The sequence below is a fragment of the Marmota monax genome, unplaced genomic scaffold (genome assembly GCF_021218885.2).
Source record: "Marmota monax isolate L192 unplaced genomic scaffold, Marmota_monax_Labrador192_F-V1.1 WCK01_AAM20220418_F8-fsc00071, whole genome shotgun sequence".
Taxonomy (NCBI): domain Eukaryota; kingdom Metazoa; phylum Chordata; class Mammalia; order Rodentia; family Sciuridae; genus Marmota; species Marmota monax.
Genome location: NW_026695217.1, coordinates 6047291 through 6070931, shown reverse-complemented (window position 1 = coordinate 6070931; position 23641 = coordinate 6047291). Strand labels below are relative to the sequence as shown.

Sequence of the window (23641 nt, the reverse complement as noted above, 5' to 3'; positions counted from 1 at the left end):
CTGTAGCTCAGCGGTAGAACGCTTGCCTAGCACATGTGAGGCACTGGGTTCCATCCTTAGCACCACATAAAAACAAACAAACAAAATAAAGGCATGCTGTCAATCTACAACTACAAAAAAATTTTAAAAACCACAGGTATTATAAAAGATAAGTGATCATCTCAACTAATTTTCAGATGAGTTGGGTTATAAGTAAAGATATGGGGGATTGGGATATCAGTGATAGATAGCGATCAAACTTAAAACATATTTACCTGTTGCATGAGTAGAAAAATGTTCTTTTCTTTCTGCTGGATAATTTTCAAAAAACTCTCAAATACATGAGCAAGCACATCAAGTTTAGCTTTGCTAGCAGAAAGCAAATTTAATTCCAGCATGCAAATCTCAGGATATATTATTTCCCCTTTAGTGAGCTTTTCAATCAAGTCATTTGGACTGACTGATGCACTGAAACCTTCTGCTTCAGGTTTTAAATCTACCCCTGCAAAGGGAAACAGGAAAGACTATGTTTATACTCTAAAACACTGAATAAATACTTTAAACCTTATTTCCATTTAGAAGACCTAGTGGCAAAAGTGCTATTTATAAGAAGATGCTCATAAAATCTTTTCCTCTAATATTACTTTTGATTCAAGTATTGAATCAAGTCTTGTGGATAGTTTGAAGTTTAATGAGTAATCTTAAAAGTAATTTTGATATCCAATAAAACTACAAATATTACCAACAGCAATTTTTATACATATGTGATAAAGATTAAATATACTCCTCCAACACAACTGGAGAAAAATTACTATTCCAAACTTTTTGCCCCCAAAATACCTAGATCACAGGGTAGTTTAATTCACTTGCCCATATTACTACGAAAATAGTAGATTCGGCTCTTGATTTCTAGGCTCAAACTTGCAATTCTTCTGCCTCAGCCTCCCAACTAGCTAGAATTACAGGTATGCACTGTGCCTGGTGTGGGTGGATGAATTTTAAACTTTGTCTTCTCCATATGTGTGAAAAAGAGTCTGTCTTACTGAATATGACATTTTGGGAGACAGATCTTAAAAAGAGACTGCTGTGATCTTCAAAAAATGTTCATATAATGAAGAAATTTATAAATTTCTACCTGGACCAGAATTCTTGAAGTTGAGATCTAGTTAGCAAACACAAAAGGGAAGACATCTACTATTACAAAATCATCACTATACTATTACAAAATCATACCTATATTATGATAAAACCATCATTAAATTGATATCTTTTCAAAAAGCACCAACCATGGGTTCCTTATATCCTTTAACCAAAATATTAATGATTATTCCCATTCATTTTCTGTGAAAAAGAAAATTAACTCTGAGGAAGATAAACAACTTTAAATTTAGTGAAGACTAACAGTACTGAGACATTCATAAGGCCAGTATAGGAAAAGACAGAGCTTTCCTAGAAATCTTTTGGCTCAAATCAACCCATCTTTCCCATTCCACTCAAGTTTTAAGCCCAGAGACAAAGGATCATATGCAATGTAGTTCCATCCCAAGGGCAAAAGTGGACTGCAGAAAACTAAGAAGAAATCTATACTGAATTCTTGGATGTCACAGAATGATGTCTGCATTCCTTTTGTTATTTATTCTTTATAATAAACTGCCAGTATTTGGCTGGTTTTCTTTATTTAGAACTCAATTGTAAATATCACCTCTTCAGAAAGGGTGTCCCTAATCACTCAACCACTATCACATCACCTGGTTTTATACTGCTTATGTTGTTTATTTCTGATAATTATTGTCTATATTTCCCAGTGGAATGAATATGAAACCGGGAAAATACACATATGTTCTTAGGCTCTCAGTCAATGTTTGCGATAACAAGATCCATTTCATGTTTTAAATTGCATATATGAATGCCAGATTTGTTGTGAAGATCAAATAAATCTTAACGTGATACATTTTAAATTGTAAGGCAATACAGAGTTCTAAAGTAAGCATCACTCTGAACCACTTTGCAGATCCAATCACAAGCACATCCACAACATTTGTACCGTCATCCCGGGTTTCGCCATCCTCAGGATTGCTTTCACTATCCGCCTCATAACCTTCTTCTTCAACCAGAAGTTTAAAACTACAACACTGAGGACCTTCAGCTTCTTCTGAAAAATCTCCAGGTTGGGAAGACAACTCTTCCTCAGACTGATGACTCTAGAAGATCAGTATAATTCAAAGGCAACAGTTGTAATATTCCCTCATTTCTAGCAACAGGATATTTATTACTTTTTGAGAAAAAAAATCTTACTAACTAGTAACCATTATGAATTATGAAATTCACTAAGCCAAACTTTCTAGTACCTTTCAGACAAGTTAACACTTCATTTAAAGTGGTTTCTAACAGATGGGTCATCTTGATTTCCCTGAAAAATAAACCTACTTGGAAATTTCATTCTAGTTATACAATAAAGAATGACTAAAGATCATTAGGAGGTGGAATTATACTTTGCACTATTTAATGTTTATATATTACTTATTTGCTATTGGAAATTTTTTCAAAGAATTTTTACAAATAATACTTCATAAATTAGTTAACCATAGAAGATATGACAATTTTTCAAAGGGAGTGAAGAAGATTTCTGAATGCAAATGTCTACATATAAGCATCTCAAAAATCAAGAGTCCCAGTATTAATTTCCTGTTGTAACATCTGTGATAAGACATTTTCTTATGAAAATGCTATCAATATCTTCACTTAAGAAACATGTTCACTTTAAAAAGTTCAGAGTATTTTATTGCAACAATAATAAAAAGTAGCACAAAGTATGTTGACATTTTAGAGTTATAGCAGGCATGGGCTGGGGTTGTAGCTCAGTGGTAGAATGCTTGCCTTGCATGCGTGAGGCCCTAGGCTCAATAAAATTAAACAAATAAAAATAAAGATATAGATATATAGATATAGAGTTACGGAAAGCAGTAATATATTTCAGTAAAAGATTATTAAACATCACATCTATCTATTGACTAGCAGCAGGCCAAAGAGAAGTTATATAAAGGTTAGTGATAATGAAACAAACATAAAAGAAACATGAAAGAAGAAATGAGTCAACTGTATACCAAAAAGTTAAAGGGAAAAAATTAAAAGTTACTTTAGAAAAAAAAATGTTAACACCAACCACTAAAATACTATGATTGCTATTTTCTATGAAAGTACTAGTCATTTTCATATTGAATGATTTAAAATTAAAATGAGTAGAGTTCTGGAAATATTAACTGCATCAATATAGGACCAGATTAGATAGCTGAATCTCACCATTCCTAAATTACCACTTAATAAACTCAGTTATATGTAAGACTTATCAAATCAAATCATATATTTGTCTTACTTGGAGTAATTCTAAGTAAATTTCCAGATTAGATTAAAGAAAAGCATGTCCTATTGCTCTTCTGTGTTTTGAGGTAAGGTACTGATGAAACACTACCCCCATGGAACTCACCTGACTAAATCTGGGTCCCTATGTTCTAAGAACCACATTCACTAACCTCCTAGTCCCATCTCATACGCCTGCCTCTGCTAGTCATACCCAATAACACAACCATATAGGTTCATACCTTCTCTGTCACAGCATCAGGATGTTCAAAATCTGCTAAATGATTCCCCAGGGCAACTCTAAGCAGGGCATCAAACAAAGGCTTTGCCAATTCTGTCTCAGTCACTTTTGACTGGGAAAGATGATCCCTCATTTCAAACAATATATTTTCCACAGACAAGTTCTAAGGTAAAATAAGAGAGACCAGGAATATCAATAACATGTTTTTAACAAACAGTGACAAAATAAATAATTTCTTAACAAACAGAAATCCCATTTATTTACAGTTGATATGAAATAAATTGACTATATAAATTTTGACCTCTTATCCCAACATTCTATGGGAAAGTTAATAACATTTTTATTTATTAAATATATTACTTGTTTTTAAGCTTCAATTACCATAAATGAATTGCATCACAAAGATTATTTCCTGAAACTTCATAGTTTCAATTAACCATCTTTGGAGTTTACAAATTTTCTATTGTTGTGGTTTAGATATGAGGTGTCCCCTAAAAGCTCATATGTGAGACAATATAAGAAAGTTCAGAGTGAGAAGATGGGTTAGGACAGCCTTAGCCTAATTATTGCATTAATCCTCAGTAGGGATTAACTGGGTGGTAACTGAGGGAAGGTAGGGTGTGGCTGGAGAGGTGAATCCCTGGGGTGTGCCTTTGGGGTGTATATTTTGACCTTGTTGAGTAGAGCTCTCTCTCTTTTGCTCTCTCTGCTTCCTGCTGCCAGGTTCCCAGCTGTTTTCCACTCCCACACTGTTCCACCATGATTTTCTGTCTCACCTTGAGCCTCAAGGAATGGAGTTAACCATCTATGGACTAAGACCTCTGAAACCCTGAGTCCCCAAATAAACTCTTCCTCCTCTAATTGTTCTTGTCAGGTATTTTGGTCAAAGCAGCAAAAAAAAGCTGTCTAAAACACTTATCACTTATTCTCAGAGATTCCTTAAGATTCTAAGAAGTTCTAATTCTCTTCTCTCAGTCCTTTCCTTCTGCTCATGAAGGAAGCTCTTGGTGCTTGCTTGTATCTCTAAAATAGGTGATGAGACCATGAAGATGGAAAAGAAACCAACTTGTTTAAGGAATTACCATCCACCACGAGAAACAGGTACATAGGAGTATGACGATAACTCTACCAGAACTATGAACAAAATGCTCTCAGAACAGAAAACTGAGAAGGTGCCTGAGTGACCAAGTACCCCAGAGGAATTGTATGGGAGGGTCAGAGAACAAGCAGGAAACAGCAGGCACTGGAACAGAAGAAGAAAGATTATGCCAAGCACAAGAACATGCACACAACCCCAGAAGCAATGGCAAAGATCAGCTTGGTATGGCTGACTGCAGCACCGTGAGGAGCAGCAGAATGTGAGGCTACACAAAGAAGTAGAGCAGACTGTGGAGGGTTTTGCAGGCTATGCTAGGAGTGGGCTTTTAACTGAGAACAATATAGAAGCATTAAGATGTTTTAGACAGGAGGCTACACAGAGGCTGAAACTAGAGTAAGGGGACTCATTGGCTGAAATAACAAGAAGGGACCAGTTAGTAAGGAAATCAGATCTTCCACATTCCCAAGTTCCTTAGTAGCAGGGCCTGAGATCATGAATTTCTTTTTGGTGAGGGGTGCTCTCGGAGATATCTGTCAGGATGTGACAGATGCAGAAGAGGTCAGAAGAATGCAGACAAAGAATGTGGTTTCAGGAAAAATCTCGCTCATTCCATAGAAAGCTCTGAAGCCTCAAGTGTACCACAGAGATTGTCCTCACCCCCAGAGCCACATCCGTCAGCCACTGGCAGTAAGCACCCTTTGCCTGGGCACAGCACTCTATCAGCCAAGATGATCTTCAGAGGAAGGAAGCAGCCCACATCACATGGGTGCCTCAACATTCTCAGTCCAACACAAGAAACATGAGTAATGACAGACATGATGAGGACGACAAAAGAGCATAAACCAAGGAGAGGGGATCTAGGCAGGGAACCCAACGGAGTCACACCAAGATTGTGAATTCCGAAACACAATATGCATAATTACTCATGTGAAGCTAAATATGTGAGCTGCTTCACATGGGGTTTTGCATTACAAACTAAACTATAAGGCTCTTTAGGGCAAAGGCTAGGGCACATGGTTCTTTGTGCCTTCCATGATACCTGGAACTGAACTGTGGTAGACACACAGGAATTTCTCAAAATGTAAAAGCTTTGTAAAAATAAAATGATAATAGTATTAAGTCAGAACTTTTACACACACACACACACACACACACACACACACACACATGGCTAGACTAAAAGCAAAGTATTACCTGATTAGGTAACTCCAATTCTATCTTTTGTTGACTGGTTCTAGCACTATGAAGACAAATGGCCAGAATGGCTTCCAAAAGTCGTATGCTCTGAAGTGCGGTCTCACTTTCTCGCCTCCTAAACACCTTTGCCTCCTCAGGAGTAGCTTCAGTAGATGAAATAGGCTCCATGTTTATGGAAGAAATACACTGTGATTCTAATTCACCTACACTGTCAGCATTGTTTTTCAGACTACCCCGATCAGGTGGTGTGTGGTCCTTTGTTGTAGTCAGAGATGACAAATCTTCCTTCCTTGCTTTCTCCTGTTGAGAAGTTCTGACCAAGTCTTGGTTTTCAATTACATTTATATTTCCCTGCCTTTCCCCTTGCTTGTCTTCATGATTTCTGAATATTTTCTGTATTATCATAAATATTAACTTATGGCACACTCGGAAACCACCAAGCCTATGAAACTGTTTCTGGAAGACTGAGCTCAACATGTAAATCCAACGACACATGGACCACACGTCTGCTGCTTGGTGCATATGCTCAGGAGAAGGCAAGACGAGCCTCTCAAGAGACAAACATGGCAGCGCATGACTTAAAGGCTCACTGGCTGTACTGTCATAGCCAGAAGTATCTTCTGACTCATTGGCCGACTCCCTATCCAACTCTGCTTCTTTACTTACACATAAAAATGCCTCACAGAGGAAGAGGTTTATGGTGTTGATATGAACATCTTGGTGAACAGTATTCCATTTCTTTGGATAAGCTTCTTTGAGACCAGCATAGAATTTGCTGAGGCTTTGAGGAGAATCTGAATAAGCCTGATGGTCATGAAAAGGGGCCCCTGTATTTGAGGACGAGGGCTCCTTCTCTTCAGTGTGTGATCCATCGATACCTGGGGTTGAAACATCTTTCTGTTGTTCCCCTAGGCTGATTATCAGAGTTTCAAATGCTCTTAGGGAATGACTTCGAATACCATCTAAGTAATTTAATTCAATTATTTGATTTATTCCATTACATCTTAAAAACAAATCTCTTATTACCCTGTGAGAGAAATGGGGGAAAAATATATATATGAACATTATTTATAAATAGGTACATAAGCTGCTTAAATATCGCATTGCTGCGCATTATATACTTAATACTACCTAACTTGATTTATTAATTATCTCATAAAGTTCTTAGTTAGATAGTGGCCAGAACCTCAAGCTACTTTAGAATTACTCTCAAATCCTTCTTTAAATACTGCATGTATGGCTCTGAAAGTATTGAAAAAGGATTATGTACAACCCAAATTAAATGAAGCAAATCAGGGAAGAATATTTTTCTCCAAATGGCAAAAATCTATATAAATTCTCTCCAATCACCATCATCCAGACACAGATGCCCTAAGAGCAGACAAGCATCTGGAGTTTGTTCATTTGTTCCTCTGCCTAAGGGTTCATTGAGGACTTTTCATTTGTCTTACATCTTTAATTCAAAAAGGTAAAGAATCAAAACACAGAGCTGAAATTTTCTTCAGAAGGCTTTTCTCTCAGATGAAGATTCACATGAGTTTCTCTGCAGTTGTCTCTAATTTGGCCAGTTGATCAGAACAGACAAATACTGAATACTACAGAAGGTTTTCAGGGGGCTAGGATGCAGCTCAGCCCTAGAGGACTTGCCTACCAATATGCAAGGACCAGGGTTCCATCTCCAGCACAGCAAAAAAATTTACAAAGTATGGAGGGAGGGGAGATTTATCTCTTTCCCAAGTGAGATCTGTGTCTAGGTCACTGGAATCATTCTAGTAATATGTAATGTAAATCAGTTCAGTGACTCTCAGACCTTATTTTACAAAGATCCAGGTTGCCCACAAAAGAGTTGCAAAATTTTCAATCGAAGTCAGTTGTATTTAAACAAAGTAAAAAAGGTCAAAAATTTTTAAAATAATTGTAGGGAAATGATTTAATATCAGTATTAAAGTAGTTAAGATGAACCCCAAAATGCCACATGTGAAAACAGTAATGATAGGTTATATTTATTTTACTACAAGTTTTTAAGAATGCTATAAGTATTAACTTGAAAGGCTAATTAATATACCTACCAGAAGCAAGCTTTATTTATAAAATTATTTTTAAATGTACTAGACTTGGCAATCACAAAATCTGGAAAATCACTGGTGGGTTTACAAGTAATTGTAATTTCCTTCATTTGTTTTTCTGTATTTTTCTTATTTTTTTCTATATTCATTGCTTAGGTCATAAATCCAAATATGATATTTAAAAATAATAATCCTCTAATGCCACTTCTTCAATATACAATTATCATCTCATATATGTACATATTTTATACAGTTGTAAATAAGTGAATATTGTTTGAAATTTTGTATATTTAAAAAAAATTTTTTTAATTGTAGTTGGACAAAATGCCTTTATTTTATTTATTTTTATGTGGTGCTGAGGATGGATCCCAGCGCCTCGCACATGCTAGGCGAGCGCTCTACTGCTGAGCTACAACCCCAACCCCTGAAATTTTGCATATTATAAGCATTTTCTCTTGTCCCAGCATAATCTTTGTAAGCATTTTAAAAACATATTTTTTGGTGTAGATGGATACAATACTTTCATTTTTGCGGGGGTGGGGGGTACCATGGATCGAACTCAGGGGCAATCCACCACTAAGCCACATCCCCAGTGCTATTTTTGTATTTTATTTAGAGACAGGATCTCACTGAGTTGCTTAGCTCCTCGCTTTTGCTGAGGCTGGCTTTGAACTCGTGATCTTCCTGCCTCAGCCTCAGAGCCGCTGGGTTTACAGGCATGCACACTGTGCCCAGCTCACAATACCTTTATTTTATTTATTTTTATGTGGAACTGGGGATGGAACCCAGTGCCTCACACATGTGCCCCTTATAGAAGCATTTTTAATGGCTAATAATATTCCATCTATAAATACAATTAAACTTGGCCCTTGCTCTTAGATATTTATGTTGCATCTGTTTTTCTTCCTCAGAAATATATCTAAAACTTTACCTTTTTTCCATTGAGACCTTAAATTCAATGACTATCCTCTTCTTTATCACTATTCCCAGTCAAAATAAATAAATAAACAGTTTAAACTATGGCAAGAGGTGGGAGTTTTTTTTGTTAAAAACTAAAATTAGACTAAAGTTTTTTCGTTAATAAACTCAGACAACAGTAAATATGGTTTAGGCTGCTGATAAGGCTCTGGAGATATGAGAATTAGAAGTGCCAATGCATATGCTTTATCACACATTCAAAAGCATCCATAAGAAAAAATAGCAGCATATATATATACATACACAAACCTGGATTTAAGCAGGATAGGCAGAGTTTTTAAATAAACCTGAAGCACTTCCTGCGGCAGACACCGTTTCAGGTGGCTGCACATATGAGTTCGAGCAGAAGTAATGTTGAGATGTTGACAGTGATGTGCTAGTTCAACTCCTCTTTGCAGCACAGGATTAAACAGGTAATTGTACAACTTCCATTGAATAACTACATTGCCTTTCTGGATTAAGTTACAAATGTGATTTGCAATCTGTATACTATGTAATCCGTCATCTTCAAAAACAAATTTCTGATAAGCCTCTAATGCATCCCACTTCCACAGCAAGTCTTCAGATCCACTGCTGGGCAGGATCCCCTGAAATCTGTAGGAAGGACTGGGTGCACCCGAGGCAGGTTCGGCAGCATACAAGCTGCCCTGCAGTGTCTCTTCTAACTTAGCCAGCTGGTCAGAGTCCACAGTACAAATGTTGCACGCTGCTTTTTTAATTTTCTGTGGTATCTCTGCACCTCCCAACTGATCCAAAATAAGTTTGTTAAGGATATTCAATATATGCTGCTGAAAATTTTTCAGTGCTGGCAATTTAAAAGCATGCAGCAAAGGGATGATTACAGATTTGGGATCCATACAGCAGCATATTCCAACACTATGAATGCCTGATAGAATCTGGACACAGGTGCTGCCCAAAGAAGCCTGCTGCAGCAAGCGCAAGCACTGATGAGCACACACTGCAATACAGCAGCACCGCTCGGGATAATGAACATCTCCATCTGCAGTCTCTTCAAAGGGGTTTCTGGAAAGCTGGTTTTTAAAAGCTGAAACCAGAAGTCCGGAGAGATCTCGGTGGTGATGCATAAAGTGAGAATACTCACAGCGTCTGTGCCTTTTTCTCGTACACATTGAGTGATGAAGTTGCTCTGATTTTACTTTTTTCACAGTGCTCATGATTTTCATCACACTATTTATTAGGGCTGTCAGATGTTGTGAGGCCTCTGGAGGAACTCCATCTCTTGAAACTAGCCATTCCATTTGAAGAACTGCTGTTTCAAAAAGATTAAATCCTTGGTGCTGAATGAATTCTTGAACCAGATCCATGGCTTGACTGAAGTAGAAGGGATTTGAAGCTGAACTTTGAAGACAACAGATCAGGATCTGTAGAACTCCTTCCAGAAGCTCAGGTAAAAGAAGGGCTCTATGACGAAACTGGGAAAACATAAAGCCCTCCTGGACCTCCTGCAGTGTTTTCTTTTGTCTTGGTGCAAAAGGATCAGGCTGCTTTTCTAAGCAAGTTCTAATTTTTAAAGCTGCCCTAAGCAATTCAGTTAAATTTTTTCTAAGACTTTCCGGCATGACCTCTGCAGCACTAATATCTACTGACATGAGATGCAACACTGTTCGAAAGAGCATCCTCTGAACTAAAGCCACGGGTTCTTCGGTCCAACTTACAGAAACCACTTCATTCTCCAGCTTGTCACTTAGATTACAGCAGTCCCCAAAGCCTGCTAGGAATTCAGTCAGTGTCGGCACTACACTGGCTGCAAGGGCAGAATTATGATTCAAAGTAATGTCAAATTTACAAACTTTTTCCAATAAGGACAACAGAACATGACATAAGTCAAATGGAGAATTATTCATGTTACTGAGAATAGACAAGGCAGCTGGTTCACTTAAAATGTCATTGCTTGACTCCTGCCTCGGAGTAGTCTCTGTGGAGTTTCTCAAAGCCATGGTATCAGGAGACACCTGCTCTTTGGTTACAAAGGAGCTTAGTCTAGGTGAGAGGTGGTCTTCAGGAGACTGGGTTACGAAACGATGCAGTGCATGGAGCCTTCTGTGCTTACTCACTGCCGTGCTTTTCTCATCTGAGTTGCCCTCTGAGTCAGAGGTGGAGAGCTGTGTTTTTCGAGCATCTCTTATAGAATAGCGATGGGTACTTTTACGCTGTCGTCTGCTTTTTCGAAAAGCATTTACTTTTGTAGAAACCTGACCAGATGGGGCACTTCCTTCTAAACATAATTTTTCCTGAGTAGATCTATGTGAACTTGAGTTCTTTTCTTTGGTCAGGATTATATCTGATGACAATGGCAAATTAAAATCTAATGAAATGAAGAAAGAAGATTTAGAACACCTCAGCATGTTGTTACACTCAATTTGTTCAGGCAGTGACACTCTCATTTACCACCACCCACTGTAAGAGTCCAGCCTCACATGATTTTGCTACAGGCTGTTTCTCTCAGTTACGCTCTCTCTGAGTTACTTCTTCCTATATTTATCCTTCTCATTCTAAATACGAGGTGGCATTAGTTCAAAGGATACCGACTGATTTGGAAACCAATAAAGGAGAATAGAATTAGTATTTAAAATCATATATTTCATTTTAACTGCAACGTAGTTAGTGCTGCTGTTCAACCACTTTACAAACTTCCTCCAGTAATGTCACAATGAAGACACAGGGATATATTATGTTCTCACAAAAGCAGTAGTTTACAGCCTTTAAGAACTTTAAATTTTTCCAAAATTAATTCAAAATCATATAGTATATACCAAATGTTCACCAAGACTGAAGTTAAGAGTTCTGAATTAAAAATATTTCTCAAGGGCCTCATGAACTGAACTAAGCACAAGGTATGGATATCAGTGTTTGATCCTCAGTCCCTACTAGCCTAGGGCTTGCCCTGTGGTCAGCACTCAATGGCTATTTCTTGGAGAAATGAATGAATCTTCCTTACTAAAAAGATGATTAAATTGATCTTTCCCTTTGCAATATGTATCAAAATCTACATGAAAAATACAGTTGCAATTTAGAGTGAATAAAAATTGTAAATTAAAGAACTATGCTTTACTTAGTAGAGGGAAACAAACAAATGGGAGGAAAAATTAAAAGCAGTCTGACCAATTCCATTGAAGCAAAAAATATAGGCAATGAAGAAAATCTCCCTAAAAAGACACCAATCAGATTTCTTATGTGACTAAGAATTTTCGAATTCTAAAAATTCAGAAGAAAATAAGAGCATAGAATAAATCAACAATATTACAAGACCTTAGATAACCTCATAAAAGAGACCCATATGAGAAATTTCCTAAAAACACAAGGCATTAAAATATAGTACAGGAGAATTTTTTTCTTTTAACCTGATTCTCAAGCATTTCACAATTCATATTTCCTAGAAATGGTCAAGGGGGAATATTGCTAATCCTTCCAGTGAAATATTTAAAGTTTCATGTATTTACATGAATATATAAATATATATAAACTTTACATATATACATATATATTAAATATATATTCATATATATTATATATACACATATATATACATATGTTTTTATATATACACAGACTTATTTTTCAAAATCAGAAAATAAAAATGTCTCTTGGCCTTAAGTGTAATAATTCTACATGGTTTTTGAAACAAAATATTATTTCAAACTTATCCTTTAGAAACAACGTTAGATAAACTAAAGCAAACAAGTCATTTCTAGAGAACTGGTAACAGCAATATTTAAGCAAAGAAACTTTAATTTCTTTCTTCACACTTTCCACTATCCATTTTTCTGATGTGGCATATCTGGGTTTACTCTCTCAGATAAGTGCTCTGCTTCTTCATATATTTTCTAATCATCATTACCCTGAGTAATCCCCTAAGAAGCACCATGGTTTTTATATTACTGGAAAAAATTAAAAATGTGCTTGCTAAAGATTTTTCATATTAAGTATATATAAATCATAATTAACATATGCAGAATCTGAAGCTGCACCAACCATTCAGGCAGAAGCAGCTTCTCAGTGGGATTTTTTTCCCCAGGGGACTATGGATGATGCCGGTGACAGGCTGAGGGGACCATACCTGCTGCCTGCTGCTCCTGAACAGGTATCTTCCACACAAGGGGCAGCAGCGACAGAAGCAGAGTCAGGAGTTCTTCTCTGCACGTCAACGCCTGTCAGAAACAAAAGAATCCTTTGTGTTCTAAGGGCATAAGATACTTTTCTTCCTAATATCTGTCTTAAAAGGAACTCAAAACCACTTTTTATTGAAGAGTTGTATTTGAGAAGCAAGGAATCAAATTAACCTATCGTAAGTCTAATTAAAACTGTGATTCTTTTCCATTTATAATCCTTTCCAATGACAGAAGAATGTGAGAGTATTTGCTGGTATTTAGCACATTCTTGCTATTATTTCCAAAAATAGCTCTTATTACTACCATGCATCTTGCATGAATTCCTCACCTACCTATGACAAAACAGATTTGTTAGGTGAAAATGAAAAATTAAGCCCTATTAATTAGCAAAATAATAATAAGAAGTTACTAGAAATTTTTAAGTCTTCATGCAGTTAAATGTAAAACTCAAAAAAATTTAAACAACAAAATGATGCTATTAATAAATAATATATATAAAGAGAAAAGGATTTATTAGTGAAGGTAATCTGATAAATATTTATTGACTGCACACTATATCTACAGGACTTACTGTCTTACCCTTTCTGGAGTAAATGGTCCAAGCCCTGGAGAAGGTCCCCTCATTTGGTCCATAAAATACATACAAACAAGAACAACAGAAGTCATGTAGTATGAGTAAGTCCCCAGATGTGGTACAGGTAATCAGTTTAGGAATTCAGGAAAAGTAGCACACTTTATTAGAAATATTGACGTAGGACTGGAACTATGAGACCTGGGCCCCCTGGGCCGCAGGTGGTCAAAGATTTAATGACCAATCAAGTTAGAAGTTATTTCTCACACCAACCTGTTGGGAGGGGGTCAGGGTGATACAATCGGATTTGGTAAGGGGAGGCAGTTAATATTAGAGGCACAGACACAATGTCTAATGAAAGAGATGATGACCATCTGAAGTATTCTGACAACACAAATGGTAAAGGAGACAATATTTGAGAAAGTGTAAGGTAGGCCTAAAATGACTTGCAGTTGACTTTCTATGAGGCATAAGGGAGGGAGGATAAAAGATCTAAAAAGACTCTTCATAATGGCTGATAATGAATCACCAAAACAGGAAATTTATGAGGGATATTAGGTTGGGGTAGAGATGATGGATTCACTTTTTAAACTTGTTTAGTCTGAGATGCCTGTGGAATATCCAAATGCATTTCAGTAGACAAAGGCTATGTATTCCTAGAACTTAAGAAAAGATCTGAATAAAAACACCCGCGAGTCCTGGGTGGAATTGCACCCCTGAGGAGGACCCCTAGACCATCGGGCAGCCTGGTACAATAGTGAGGCTTCCCAGGAAGAGTGTGCAGAAACACAAGAGGAGCCTGAGGAGGACTGAGCTCTGGAGGCTTTTAAAGTCAGCACCAGAGAGAAACCTACACACAAGAAGCCTGGCAAAAGAGAAGTGGAGCCTGAGGAACCAAAGAAGAGAGCAGTTCAGGAAAAGAGAGGAGAGTTAGCAGGGTCAAAAGCTGTTATTTTTGAACTGTGTGGCTGAAGAGCATTTAGCAAAAGCAGGGTCCCTGGTGACCTTAACAATTGCAGCTTTAATGGAGTGACTAGTGGGGAAGTCCCATCACACAATCAAAGGCAGGGGGGAAATGTAAATGACTTTAGAAGCAGTAAACCCCTGTTTAGCCCACCATTCCTGTAGAGTCCTCCTCATCTGCTTTTTATCTTCAATAGATGAACCAACAGCATTCTAAGGGAACTTGCAGAAACCTCAAAGATGTGTGAAGCAGCTCTGTGGAATTCGGCTCCTGCTCCACAACAGCAAGCTGGCACCTCACCACTACTGTGTGAGCAGACACTTCTGCCTGCTCACCTCTGCACTACACGAGGTTCGAGCACCCTGGCTCCTTCCCACGGCTCGGGTACTCAGGCCACCTTTGAGGTCCAGCCTTGGCAGCATCTACTCTGTGAAGCTTCACCTTCCCCAGCATCCCAAGACGACCGCTCCTCTCCTCAGAACTGCATGCCTGTTGGCCTCACTTCACCAAGTGGAGTAGTTTTCAGAAACCACGAGCCTTTCAAAGGGATGATATTGCAGCAAGAGCAGATTTTTGGTTTTTGTGCCCTCTGCTGGAATTACACCCCTGAGGAGGACCCCTAGACCATCAGGCAGCCTGGTACAATAGCAAGGAAACAACTCTCGTTTCACACTCAATTGCCATCATTTTTAACCCTATTCATCATTAGAGCAGTGCTCCCTAATCCACTGGACCTATTACTTTTTTAGATATGATATATTCCCAGGTTTATTTATCCTTTCTGGTTCCAAAAAAAATCATATTTAATTCTGTCCTTTTGGAAGTTATCAAATCTTTTTCTATTATTTGTGGGCACCCTAGAAAACTAGAACTTGCAGTCCTCTATTTCAGATCACCTCTAGTTTTATATCTCAACATCCAATGGATACATAATAGTCATGGTATCTAGGAGAATGGGGCATACTCTGGGTCCAGCCAAGTGGAAGTGTCCCCATATGCCATACACTGATCCATTCCCCGTCATCTCTGGGCTGTCCAACCTACAGAAATATGACCTTCTAATTTTGGCCAGAGAGGAGATGATGGTATATGAAACATGGCCCCAGCTTAATTGAAGTTCCTCCTGTCAAGTGATGGAGTCTATTTCTGCATCCCTTAAATCAGAGCTGGCCTCATGATTTGCTTTGACCCACATAAGGCAACCAAAGTGATAAAATGTGGCTTCCTGCAGCTTCCCCCTCACTCTCTTGGAATGCTCCCGCCACATGTAAAGAAGCTGAGCCCACTGAGAGATGAGAACTGCAGCAGCCTGGCCACGAGCCCCATCCAACAGCCCTCCTTCATCTGCTGACTGACTGAAAATCCAGAAGTATGCCCAGCTGACCTCACAGGAGCCCAGGGGGCCACTCCAGGGTGAGCCCTGCCTGAGCTGTCAGCTCCGAGTCCCTTGTGGTTCACTGCATGTGCTCTTCTTTCTCCAGCCCTGATGTCCTCAGGCCCCCTCCTGGGAATCCATTTCTCAGAAGCACTTGCTGAAGACTCCTCTGTACTTCCCACCTTTGGTCAACACTCCTCCATCTGCCTGTCTCTTCAAAAGCTAAGTGTTCCTGGAAAAGCCCGCTGCATGTTTTCATCTCCGCTGGCCCACAGTGGGTGCCAAGTGGTCTGCTGAGTGAACCAGTGAGCACACTGTATCAGCACGCTCTTCAAAGCCTGGTGTCTTCCTGTCATATGTATTTTCCATATTACTACAGATAGGCCAATTATGAAGTACTATAGATAAATGTGATGATACTCCAAAATATAATAAGACTAAAGAACTTTACACAGAATATAGCTGATAATCAAAGAAACCTATTAAAATGTCTAAATTAAATTTTATTCATCAATATATAACATCTGTCAGTGAAACTTCATACTTTACTCAGCAAAATAACCAACAATTTTATCAAATGTTCATACAGTTTAAATATATAACTCTGAAATTTTCAACAGTACTATTTATACCACATGGTTATGTATACTGGTCCAAATTTTAAATACTATTGGCAATAGATCATTGTTATTTTCTATCTACTGTGTAAGAATGCAGCTATATATTTATAATCAGAGTACAGAAGAAATCAGAAACCATTATTATCAAATATTACATGGAAACAATTTTTATGTTGGAAGAGATCCCCCATTCCGATCAAAGGTATCTAAGAAACACCAAAAACCCACATCACATTCAATGGTAAAATAGTGCATGCTTTCCCTGTAGTCAGACACAAGGCCAGGATGTTCACTTTCACCTCTTCCACCTGCCTTTGTTCTATAAGCCAGCACTAAAGGCAAGAAAATAAAATTGGGAAAGAAGTGAAACTATCATTAATCACAGATGAGATTGTTTACATAGAAAACCCTGAGGAAACTACAGCAAATTTTCATGACTTAATAAGTGAATTTAGCAAAGGTCAATATACAAAAAGCAGCTGTATTTCTACAAGCAAACAATAGAAAAATTAAAAGTTTAAATGTCATTTATGATAGCATCAAAAAAGAATAAAATATTTTGAGTAGATTTAACCAAGAAATGTGCAAGATTTCTACATCAAAAAACCATAAAATAGTTGGGGTTGTGGCTCAGTGGAAAGCACTTGCCTAGCACATTTGAGGCCCTGGGTTCAATCCTCAACACCACATAAAAATAAATAAATAAAATAAAGCTATTGTGTCCAACTACAACTAAAAAGTAAACATTTAAAAAAAACATAAAATATTGCTGAAAAGTTTGAAGACCCAACTAAACAGAGATTTATGCCATGTTTAAGGACTGGCAAACTGACAACAATGTTTTGTCAGTTCCTTCCAAAGTGATTTATGAACTCAACATCACACCCAAGTGAAATAAGGGTGTGCATTTTTGTAGAAGTAAAAAGATGGCTAAAATTTGTATGGAATTTTGAAGAACACAGAAGAGAAAACTTGTTGAAAAACAAGAATAAAACTGGCGACCTTCGCTACATAATTTCCAGACTTCTTTTATAAAAGCTGCAGTAATCAAGATAGTATGGTATTGGGGAAAGAAGAGATGACAGACCAGTAAGACAGAAAAGAAAGTCCAGGGTGAGATCATACACATATGGTCAAATGGTTTTCAACAAAGGCACCAAAGTTATCCACTGTGGAAAGAGCAGGCCGATAAGAAGAAACGATGCTGGAACAACTGGGTAACTGTATGAGGGAAGGAGGAGGAAAGAACCACAACCCCACAACTCTCACTACACACAAATATTAACTCAAATTGTATCACAAACCTAAAGGCAAAAGTAATAACCAAAAAGCTTTTAGGAAAAAAAAAAATAGAAAACTAGAAGAATATCTTGCAACTTTGGGGTTGCAAGACAAAGATTTCTTAGGACACACAACAAAATCAGTATGAAAGAAAAAATAATCTTTTCCAAAGACACTGTTAAGAAATGACAAGGTCACAGGGCTGAGGTTGTGGCCCAGGGATAGAGCACTCGCCTAGCACGTGCAAGGCCCTGGGTTCAATCCTCAGCACCACATAAAAATAAATAAATAAAAAATAAAGGTATTGTGTCCAACTACAACTAAAAATAATAATAAATATTTAAAAAAAAGAAAAAAGAAAAGAAATGACAAGGCCACAAAAAATACTTGGAACTCAACAAAGACTTGTCTCCAGAATACACAAAGAACTATGACTGGATGATAATCAAATATTCAGACCTTAAAAATGGCACAAAGCAGGACTGGGGTTGTGGCTCAGTGGTAGAGCGCTCGCCTAGCATGCATGAGGCACTGAGTTTGATCCTCAGCACCACATAAAAATAAAATAAAGATATTGTGTCCACCTAAAACTAAAACATAAATATATATTTTTAAATGTCACAAAGCTTGGACATTCATAAAAGAAGATACAACATACAACAGTCTGCGCTTTCCCATGACTTTAGTTCTGCACTTTTGGTTACCCACAGGCAACCACAGTTTAATTCCAGAAATAAATAACTTGCCAATTATTAATACCATAGTATGTTGTCACAACTGCTCTATTTCATTGTTATTGCTATTAATATCTTACTATGTATAATTATAAATTACACCTTACCATAAGTATTTACTTAGAGGAAAAAAAGAGTGTAGAGAAAGTTTGGTACTATCCATGATTTCTGGTATCACAGGGGCTCTTATAATGTATCACCCATGGGTAAGGGATGACACGTTATATATACATGCCCAATAAGTACATAAAAAGTGTTCAATATCATCAGTTGTCAGAGAAATGAAAATTAAAACCACAAGAAGATTACTAATTTATATTCATTTAAGAATAGCTAATACCAAGAAAACTGGCAATATCAAATATTAGAGAGGCTTTAGAACAACTGAATTCTCATATATTGCTCGTGAGAATAAAAAATGGTCCAACTACTCTGAATATAATTTGACAGTTTAAGTTAAGCAAACACCTACTCTTTGACCCAGCAATTGCATGCCTAGATAGTTGCCCATGAGAAATGAAAACATACCCACATAAAGACTTTTACAAGAATATTCACAGCAGGTGTATTCATAATAGCATACAACTAAATTCATAAATGCATACAACTCAAATGGTTAAACAACAGGATAATGGTAAAACAAACTTAGGTACATATGACATTTTTAAACATATTTATTAGTAAAATGCATTCAGAGCAAAGAAATTTTTAGTGATAGTTAAGTGCATGTGTAAAGTCCGTAACATTCAATGTATTTAAAAATGTCATATTGATGCTACAGAAACCTTATTATCTTTTAAATCCAAGGTAACTGAAATATTATATGACTATATTAATTGGTTCCTGAAAGCATACTGCAGAGTTTTCTTTCCATCATATTTGACTTCAGTTAACTGTGAGTTGCTTAGTGCCTTTGCATTTGTTCTCTCATCTACAAAAGGTTAGATGAAGACTGCTTTCTAACCCCAACTAGCTTTGAAACTCTGTTAATTCTGTAATAAAGAAACAGCAAAAACATATGGCCCTATTTCAAGCAAAAATACCAATGTATGAAAAACTAGAGGAATAAACTATAGGACTCAGTAATTAGTGGTTAACACAAAAGGATTCACTGATTTCACTCCCGAATTAGCAAGTTCCCAAAGTATAATCCATATTTAACTTTTCAAAAACATATTTTATCTCTATTGAAAATGTGAATTCATGTTTCTGAACTGTAATCTTGTATGCCTACCCATAATTATGGTAATCTCACTGCTATTAGGATAAAAAGCATATATATGAAACCACATTAGAAGAAAGGCCATTTGAAACTTTGAAGATATTTCAGATGTTTTGAAAAGTATCCAAATAAACAATGTGTACATAATTGGGGCCATTTTTTTTCTGTTGGAGAGACATAAGAGTATTTTATCTCAAAAGAGACTCTCAGAAACTACGTAACCCAAAAGTTACCAAGTTGTAATCAACTGTGTTATACTGATGAAAAATGTTACCTGATCAATGAGAGAATTTAGCTTGGTAAGTAACAGAAATCCTCGCCCATGGACAAGGTACTGCCCAAGGGTTGCCATGTGTGTCTCTTCCTCCTCTTCCTCCCTGGCCTCTGTCCTCTGAACCACTGCATTACAAAGCCGGTTGACATCGGTCAGAAATTCACGTGCCAATGAGTTACTGTCTGTGCTCATGACCAAGCTAAAAAATAAACATTACAAAAAAGGTTAGAAAAATGACTACAAATTTACTTTTAAAATTATGTGTTTTGTTGTTTTTTAAAAAATATTTAGGTGCAGATGGACACAATATCTTTATTATATTTGTTTTACGTGGTGCTGAGAATCAAACCCAGTGCCCCACACATGCTAGGCAAGCACTCTACCACTGAGCCACAACCCCAGACCTGTTCTGTTGTTTTTAACAGAATTTTGCTTAAAATTTCTGGGCATTGGTCCTAATCTATAATATTCTCAGGCATGGTTCTGATCTCAAGTACTCCTTCACTAATCCCAGGTTTGCAATGCCTGAGCATAGCCAAGAAGGGGTTAAGTGACAACACCTGGAGAGTAGACACTAGTGAGGAGTGGCGGTCAAGGTGGGTTCTGACTCTCTCTTAAACAGAATAAAAATAAAACCATTACTTATGCAAAATTTTTCTTGCTTTACATGTTTTAAAACAGACAGACACACCTGTTAAAAATATAAACTGATTTTTTCATTAATAGAGCCCACAATCACTGGCCCACCCTCCTGAAACCCTAGAATTCAGTTAATAATGCTGGAAGAAGGGATGGGGGAGATATTCCATAAGATGAGTAAAGTCAAAGAATTCCAGTAACTGAAGTTATGCCAATTCACTTCTTAGTAAGTATTAAAATCAAATGTATAGCAATGTGGCATTTTAAGATGAAGGAAAACAATAAAGTAAAATAGATACAAGAAGGGGAAAACATATATAGAGAATGTGTACAAATTTTCAGAAAGGAAAATCACAAGCAACAATATATCTAAAGAGTTTCAAGATAGTTCTATCTTGCCAGGCACCCGTGGCCCATGCATGTAATCCCAGCAACTTTGGAGGCTAAGGCAGGAGGATTACAAGTTCCAGGCTAACCTTAGCAACTTAGTGAGATCCTGTCTCAAAATAAAAAATAAAAAGGGCTGGGGATGTAGCTCAGCAAAGTGCTCCTGGGTTCAATCCCTAGTAAACAAAAACAAATAAGTAAGTAAAGTTTTACATTAAGGTTAAAAGTAATTTTAAGACATCTGGTAACCTTTAAAAATGTTTAACCTAGAGATGTTAAATGATATGACATGCATGCGGCGTTTGGGGCTTAAGACTAACAGTCTGGACGAGAAGGCAGTGGGCCGTGTGACTATACCAACTATCAGAAGGCAGGACAAAGCCCTGGGCCCTCACCAACTGAAGCACACCTGACTGGGAGCAGTCAATATAGATGTTTGCTCCAAGACCTAGTTGTATAGTGTTGCCTGCAAAGGGATTGGGCAAATTGGGTTCTCTTTTAGGAATTTGAATTAAAGAGTATAGTTGATGTGCTGAATGGTCACATAGAGATAAGCCTGTGGTAGCTGAGGCTCACAAGAAGCCAAATGGATAACAATGAACCAACAAGATACAAAGAAAAGCAGATAAACACTAACGGGAGAGGCTGGAGAAATTCCTATACTACCTTGATTTCTGCTTGTGTTAGGCCTGATAGTTTAATTCTTGGATTCCCACCTGAATTTAAGTATTATTATAATAACAAATAAAATTTGTATATATGTATAAATTGAGTATTTTTTAATTTTTATTTTCTACTAGGGATTGAAACCAGGGGTACTTTATCATTGAGCTACATTCCCAGGGCCTATTTTTGAGACAGGGCCTAAATTGCCGAGGCTAGCCCCAAATTTGTGATCCTCCTATCTCAGCCTCCCCAAAAACTGGAATTATAGGCATGTGCCCAGCTTATTATTTTTAATATTACTGAACAGTAGAAAAAATAAAAGTATAAAATAAGATCAGTCATTATTCAAAAATGCAGCAATAATCTCTATTATATACATGACATTAATTCCTGGACCTGAGTTGAGAGTAAGAAGTAAGCCTTATTGGCTTGCCTCCACATGTGACCTGATGTTTTCCTCTTGTAGCTTCTAGTATTTTTTCCTTATTTTCTATTTAGGTATTTTGATTATGATATGTCTTGGAGAGGTTCTGTTCTGATCTTGTCTATTTGGGGTCCTATATGCATCCTATATACAGATGTCTATCTCATTTGATATGAGGAAAGTTTTCTGTTCCCATATCATTGAAAACATCCTTAATAACTTTAGCCTCTATCTCCACATTCTCTTCGATCACAATGACTCTCAGGTTTGTTCTCTTGATGCTGTCTCAGACTTCTTACATATTTTGATCATGGTCTTTTCATTTCCTTTATTGCATACTGATTATTCAAATTCATATATCCAGTCTTCAAGGCCTGAAGTTCTATTTTCGACACAATCTAATTGGTTGGTGATGCTTTCAAGTGAATTTAAAATTGAATTTATTGTGTCTTTCATTTCCAAGAGTTGGAATTGGTTTCTTTTCAATATCTCTATTTCTTAATTGAAATGGTCTTTCATATCATGTATTTGCTCTTTTTTTTTCTTTTTTTTGTAATTGCTCTATTAACTCATTCTTTAGATCTTCTTTTAATTAAACATTTTAATAATCAGTTTTTAATAATCTTTTTTCTGGAATTTCACTCACTTCCATATCTGTGGAATCCTCTGTTGGGGAACTGTGAATTTGGGGGGAGATTTGTTTGCCTGTTTCCTGATGTTTTCAGAAGTCTTAGACTTGTACAGAATTGAGATGGATTCCCCTTCCTCTTTTATGTGCATGGCCTTTTGTGTGTAGCTATCTTTTTTATTCTGGGATTTCTCTGTTTTTGATGTATGAGAAGATGGTCCAAGAGTAGGACCTCAGGTCCCTCTCTGGTTATTTCTCTTTGAGGACTGGTTGTTGGTTTGGGGTTTTTGTATCCCCAATTCCACATGTTGAAGTATTGGTGAGGATTAGGTGAGGCTAGATTGTGTGTGGGGTGAGACTTGCTGTCACTTGTCTGAGTTGTGAGTATTGCTTGGCAGTAGGGCTTCTACTCTGTAAACTTAACTGTCCCACTTTCCAGCCCCTCCTAGAGAAAATGAAGAACTCGGAATAGCACTAATGTTAGCAACAGGTATACAGCTTTAAGATAAATACCAGTGTCTACATTGACACCTGTAACACTAATTGTCACCTATTCAGGAATCGTGGGGTCTGCATTTAACAATAAAAAAAAAAATTGTGAACTAGATCAGGCATTAAATAACAGGTGTCTACTATCATCAATTATATTAATCATCACAATGTGAATGGGGTAGGAATTACAACAAATTATATAATTCTAATAGTGGGATTATAGCTTCTTAAGTGAAAATATGGTAGAAAGGCAAGAGAAAGTATGACATATTTTGAAAAGTGAACAAAGGAGAGGCAGGAGATAGCAGAGGTTGGCT

At 37.1% G+C, this 23641-nt stretch overlaps 1 protein-coding gene across 6 annotated transcripts in view; it reads right to left on the bottom strand.

Annotated features, from left to right (window-relative positions):
* Positions 1-23641, bottom strand: part of Lyst (lysosomal trafficking regulator) — a 161463-nt gene that overhangs the window by 117196 nt on the left and 20626 nt on the right. For 5 of the 6 annotated variants that reach the window (XM_046432009.2, XM_046432008.2, XM_046432010.2 and 2 more), the window contains exons 3-9: positions 20089-20287; positions 12996-13086; positions 9167-11243; positions 5871-6900; positions 3579-3740; positions 2024-2180; positions 255-481 (exon numbers count right to left, since the gene is read on the bottom strand). In XM_046432009.2, the coding sequence (XP_046287965.1) occupies positions 255-481; positions 2024-2180; positions 3579-3740; positions 5871-6900; positions 9167-11243; positions 12996-13086; positions 20089-20280 (3936 nt within the window). In that variant the 5' untranslated portion in view covers positions 20281-20287. Of the gene's footprint in view, positions 1-254; positions 482-2023; positions 2181-3578; positions 3741-5870; positions 6901-9166; positions 11244-12995; positions 13087-13626; positions 20061-20088; positions 20288-23641 lie in introns of those variants that run through there. The other variant, XM_046432011.2, reaches the window with a different exon arrangement.